The 6,000-nt window shown below is 50.6% G+C and overlaps 1 protein-coding gene across 3 annotated transcripts in view; it reads right to left on the reverse strand.

Moving 5' to 3' along the window:
* The window catches only part of CMTM7 (CKLF like MARVEL transmembrane domain containing 7), a 66,455-nt gene extending 61,714 nt beyond the window's left edge, over positions 1–4,741 (reverse strand). The window contains exon 1 of one of the 3 annotated variants that reach the window (XM_054482600.2): positions 4,341–4,741. In XM_054482600.2, coding sequence (XP_054338575.1) covers positions 4,341–4,499 — 159 coding nt within the window. In that variant the 5' untranslated portion in view covers positions 4,500–4,741. The remainder of the gene's footprint in view (positions 1–4,340) is intronic. The other 2 variants (XM_063662087.1, XM_054482602.2) reach the window with 2 other exon arrangements.
* Positions 4,742–6,000: the final 1,259 nt, after the last annotated feature.

The following is a 6,000-nucleotide window of genomic DNA, read 5'->3' on the forward strand; positions in this document are numbered from 1 at the left end:
ATTTTTTAGTAGAGACAGGGCTTCACCATATTGGCCAGGCTGGTCTCGAACTCCTGACCTCAGGTGATCCACCCACCTCGGCCTCCCAAAGTGCTGGGATTACAGGCATGACCCACCGCACCCGGCACCATCACCAATTTTTTGAACATTTCCATCACCCCCAAAAGAAACCCCATACCCATTATAGCAGTCACGTCCCATTTCCTTTCAACCCCTGCTCCCTGACCTAGGCAACCACTAATCTATTTTTTGTGTCTACGCATTTGCCTATTCTGGACATTTCATATAAATGGAATCATATAACATGTGGTCTTGTGGTTGGCTTTTTTTCACAGCTTAGTGTTTTCATGATTATCTATATGGTTACATGCATCAGTACTTCATTCTCTCTTTTTATGACTGAATAATATTCAATTGTATGAATGTACCACTTAGTTTTAGTTGCTGTTTATACATTGATCATTTGATGGGCAACTGTGTTGTTTTCATTTTCTGGTTATTATGAATAATGCTATTATGAACACATATGAACATGTAAGTCTTCATGTGGACATCTGTTTTCATTTTTCTTGGGTAGAGCTGGGAGTAGGATTGCTGGGTCACATGGTAACTTTTGAGAAACTGCACAGTTTCCCAAAGTGGCTGTACCATTTTGCATTCTCATCAGCACTGTATCAGAGTTCCAACTTCTTCACATCCTCCACATCTTCATCACTTGTTATTTTCTATTGTTGTCATCTCCGTAGGCGTGAAGTGTTATCTCACTGTGGCTTTTATATCCCTAGAACTATGAACAAGCAACAATTCTGCCAGAGTTATGGGTTTTGGAGATCAGGCCATTAGGCCTGGATCGATTCCACCACTACTGCTAAGAGCTGTGTGACTTTAGTATCTCTTTAACTCTTTAGCCCGTTTCCTTACCTATCAAACATGTTACTTCACTGGATTCTTAGAAACATTTAACGAGATTATACACACATGGTATATAGTATGTAGTTACTAGAACATTATCAAGAACAATAATAGGGCTAAAAAAAATAGCTATTAAAAAAAAGAGTCTCATGCAGGCGCAGTGGCTCACGCCTGTAATCCCAGCATTTGGGGAGGCCGAGGTGGACAGATCCCTTGAACCCCCAAGTTCAAGACCAGTCTGGGCAACATAGCAAAACCCCGTCTGTATCAAAAAATACAAAATTTAGCTGGGCATCGTGGTGGGTGCCTATAGTCCCAGCTACTCGGGAGGCTGAGGTGGGACAATTGCCGAGCCCAGGAGGTCAAGGCTGCAGTGAGCCATGATAACACCACTGCCCTCCAGCCTGGGTGACAGAGCAAGACCCTCTCTCTCTCTCTCTCAAAAAAAAAAAAAAAAAAAAAAGAGTCATTTAGCCAGGCGCAGCAGCTCACACCTGTAATCCCAGTGTTTTGGGAGGCAGAGGCGGGGGCGGATCATGAGGTCAAGAGATCGAGACCATCCTGGCCGACATGGTGAAACCCCATCTCTACTAAAAATACAAAAATTAGCTGGGTGTGGTGGCGCGTGCCTGTAGTCCCAGCTACTCGTGAGGCTGAGACAGGAGATTTGATTGAACTCGGGAGGCGGAGGTTGCAGTGAGCCGAGATCACGCCACTGCACTCCAGCCGGGTGACAGAGCAAGACTCCCTCTCAAGAAAGAAAGAAAAAAAAAGAGTGCTTTAAAGTCAAAAGTCAAAACCTGTGACTGTGTCTCTACTCTAAAAAGGAAGACCAAAGAAACTGAATTATCACGGCCAGAGGATTATAAAAATTACACATGTATAAATGACATGTCAAGTACACACATTCACTTAGAAACTCATTTTCTAGTAATGGGGGACCCAGAAGAGGCCAAGACAAGGGAAGCCATTCTCCAGTGGAACAGCCTTTGCAATGATTTCTTAAGACAATGTGTTGGCAGATTTATTGATCAGATCATGATGAAAACATTTCATGAGAAGCTGAGGACAAAAGGGTCAACCTGTTCAGTATGCAACTGAGAAATCGATGGTCAAAATGAGAGATCCATAGAAAGAGAGCCCAATGGGTGGCATTAATTTAGCTGCTTCTGCCCTTCCCCAATGTTAAAACTTAGCTAAACAAGCATTTTCCAGCAAAGAAGATAAATGAACCTCAAATGCCCAAGCAGAGTCTTAGAAAAGAGGAGAAGTGGGAAAATAGGGAGGAGTTAGATAAGAGGCCCAAGTAGATAGCCCTAACTAGGACTAATATTGCCATCCTGCAAGGGCAACTTTGCTCCCAGAGGGTCTGATCAAACAAGCCTGCAGCAGTGATGGGGAATCTTCCAGGGCAGGTGTAAGACTCTTCAGCATGGTTTTAAGAGGAGCACATAGAGAATAAGCAGCCAGATAAAGAAATTCTTCAAGTCTTTGTTCTCTTTTTTGGAACAACAGGCCCCACTCTTGCCACTTGCAAATTGGCCCAAGGACCACAGGCCAGAGGCTAGCTGAGGAGCTTAAAATGAGATGGAGATTTCTCATCTCCCAGTATCTTTATTCATCAAAATCATGGACCACATGAAGGCTTCTCATCTCCATTACCTTTTCTTTGTACCTTTTTTTTTTTTTTTTTTTTTGAGACAGGCCTCCTTCTGTCATGCAGACTAGTGCAGTGGCACAGTTCACTGACCTTCTCCGCTCAATCAATCCTCTCACCTCAGCCTCCCAAGTAACTGGGACTAGAGGCCCATGCCAACCACACCAGGTTTTAAAATTTTTTTTGTAGAGATGGGGTCTTGCTATGTTGCCCAGGTTTCATCTCCATTATGTTTGCGTACCAAACTCATAGATCAACAAGGAGACTTTTCATCCCACAATATCTTTGTCTAGCAAACTCATGGGCCAAGATGGAGGCTTCTGATCCCATTCTCTGTCTACCAAACTCATCCCTTCCAATGCTCAGGTAGGATATGTCTCACCCCAACCCATCTTTTAAGGATGGTGAGATGGGCTGGTCTCGTCTACTTGGCTCATCAAATCTCTTAGCCTGGGCCAAAAAATGCCCTGCTCAAACCCAACAATGCTCAGCACCAGATTTTTTTGTACGTTGCTGAAATGCCTCTACATTCCTAACTTTTGGTCTATCTAGACACCATTCTTAGGGAGGCAGGAACTCAGCGCCCCTTCTCTTTAGGTCTGGCCCAATCAAGACATGATGGCCACCTTATGCACACTCAGTGTCTGGAATGGCAGTGCTATAGATGCACAGACGTCCTGTGCCCAACCCCCTAGGGCCAGTCCACCTTAGCAGGCCCCAGCTTCTGGGTCTGTGACCTTGTCCTAGCCCCACACTCCTTTCCCCACACCTCTTTTTGAAACTTACCGCTCCCCTCCCCACCATTCTTGGTGCAAACATTACAATGGTGGAGAGTCACAAACAGCCCAACCCAGTTTCAAAACACATCATACAAACGGAAAAGGTGTTTCAGATTACAAACTTTTAAAGAAGAAAAAAACGGGAGGGGAGAAAAGAAAAGAGTGGGGAACAAGAGAATTGGCCAGGCAACGTCTGCCCTGGCAGAAGGCCCTTGTGCTGAGTTGGTCACAATCCAAGCCCAGACACTCATCCTGCCTGGCTCCACGGGTGACTCCCATTCAACAGTCTAGCTCCCTCACATGAGTACCAGCCCCTGAGAACAGGCCTTTCCCAACTGACCACCTGCCCTCCAGAGCCCCCGAGACCCGGGCCCTCCCTCGGAACTTGAGGGCGCAGGGGACCAGGACGGCCGTCTCAACGGTCCCAGTTCTTTTTCCCCACTATGGAACGCGAGACCCTCTGACCTCCTCCTTCGAGCGAAACTGCACACAGAGCAGGGAAGCCCTGCCGCGCTGGGTTCGGAGGAAAGAGGAGGCCGTGGACGGGGAGGAGGTCGGGTTTCGCTGCCTCAGCGCCGCCGCCTGGGCGACTCTTCCACCCCCGACTCGGGTTCGAAGCGGCGCGGCCCAGAGAAGAGGAAGAAAGACGAAAAGGAACTTTGCCCGTGGTTTCAGTCAGTAGGCGGGTCAGGCTCCGCAGGGGGGTAGCCGGAGAAACTTGCGACCCTGGCGACCTGGGTCCGCGGGAGCAACGGCCGGGGCGGCTCTGGGGACTGAGCTCCAGCGCGGGGGACTGAGCTCCTGAGCGGGGGCTGCGGCAGCAACTTTCCCGGAGGAAGCCTGCCGCGAACTTTAGCGACGCGGTCCCCCGCCCGCTGCGCGATGCTCCCTGGGCTCCGGCCGGGTCCAGCCGCCCGGCGCGTCTGCTCCCGGACCCCTGCTTTCCCGGGACGCCCTGTAGGACCTCGGCCTCGCGCCCCGCGCTCACTTACCATCTGCGCCACTTTCAGCAGGGCCGCGTGGGTGCGGGGGTAGCTGGGGTCCAGCAGCCCCTCCAAGGGGCTCGCGCTGGGCTGGGCCGCGCCGGCCCCGGGTCCGAGCGCGCTGCCGCTGCTGCACGTGGTGCGGACGAGCCCGGCTCCGTGCGACATTGCGCGGCCCCAGCTCGCTGGCCGCCTCCCGGGGCAGCTGCCCAGGGGCCAGATACGGAGGGCGGGCCGGGGGCGGGCGGGGGCGGGGGCTGGGGCGGGCGCTGGCGAGGGCGGGGCGCCCGGGTCCCTGCCCCGCTGCTGGAGACGCGGAGCCGCCTCTGGAGGGATCCAGCCGGGGACTGGCCGGCCGGCGCCTTCCAGAAAGGTAGCGGCAGTCCCGGCCCTCGTAGATGCGCGGAAGTTGGAATGGAGCGAGAGGAAACCGGATGCCTTGGGTCGTGGCCTCTCCGAAGTGGGCAAGGCCCGGACCACAGCTGGTACTGAGCCTCCTGGGATTTTGTGTGGGTGCGGCTGCGGATGTGTGCTGAGAGCACTTTACTGAAGTTTAACTTACATACAGTGTGATGCCCAGACTTTACGTGTTCAGCTCCACTGATTTTTATATATGTGTACACCTGTGTAACCGTCGCCGAGATCAACAAATAGAACGTGCCCATGACCCCAGAAAGTTCCGTGGTGGGCCTTCCTATCCAGCCTCAGGCAACCACTACAGTGTATTCTGCTTTCTGTCACTGTAGGTTCATTTTGCCTATTCTTGGACTTCATAAACTTGAAGTAATACAGAATATTCTCCTTCAACATAACAAATTAGAAGATCCATCCCGTTGGGAATATAAGTAGTTCATATCAGTTCCTTCGTTTTTATTGCTGAGTAGTACTCCACTGGGCAAAGATACCGTATTTTTTAAAAGTTTACCCAGTTGATGGACACGTAGCTTGCTTCCTTCCTACCTGCTTCCATGCCTCTTTCCCTCCCTCCGTCCTTTCCTCCTCCCCCCTCCCCCATTTCTTTTCTGGCTGTAGTGACTATTCTGGTACACGTTTTTTTGGTGGATACAAACTCTCATTTCTCTGGGATAAATATCTGCAAGTGAACGTACTGGTTACAAGGGGAGCACATGTTTGCTTCTGTTAGAAGCTGTCTGTCTGGGCAACATGGCCAGACCCCATTTCTACAAAAAACAAAAAATAAAAATAAATTAGCTGGGCCGGGCGCGGTGGCTCACGCCTGTAATTCCAGCACTTTGGAAGGCCGAGGCGGGCGGATCACGAGGTCAGGAGATCGAGACCATTCTGGCTAACACGGTGAAACCCCGTCTCTACTAAAAATACAAAAAATTAGCTGGGCGTGGTGGCGGGCGCCTGCAGTCACAGCTACTCGGGATGCTGAGAATGGCGTGAACCCGGGAGGCGGAGCTTGCAGTGAGCAGAGCTTGCGCCACTGCATTCCAGCCTGGGCGACAGAGCGAGACTCTGTCTCAAAAAAAATAAAAACAAAAATAAATAAATAAATAAATTAGCTGGGTGCAGTGGCACATGCCTGTTCAGGAGGCTGAGGCAGGAGGAGCCTTGGAGCCCAGGAGGTTGAGGCTGCAGTGAGCCATGACAGCGGCATTGCACTCCAGCCTGGGCCACAGAGCAAGACCTTGTCTCAAATAAA

The sequence above is a fragment of the Pongo pygmaeus genome, chromosome 2, assembly GCF_028885625.2.
Source record: "Pongo pygmaeus isolate AG05252 chromosome 2, NHGRI_mPonPyg2-v2.0_pri, whole genome shotgun sequence".
Classification (NCBI taxonomy): domain Eukaryota; kingdom Metazoa; phylum Chordata; class Mammalia; order Primates; family Hominidae; genus Pongo; species Pongo pygmaeus.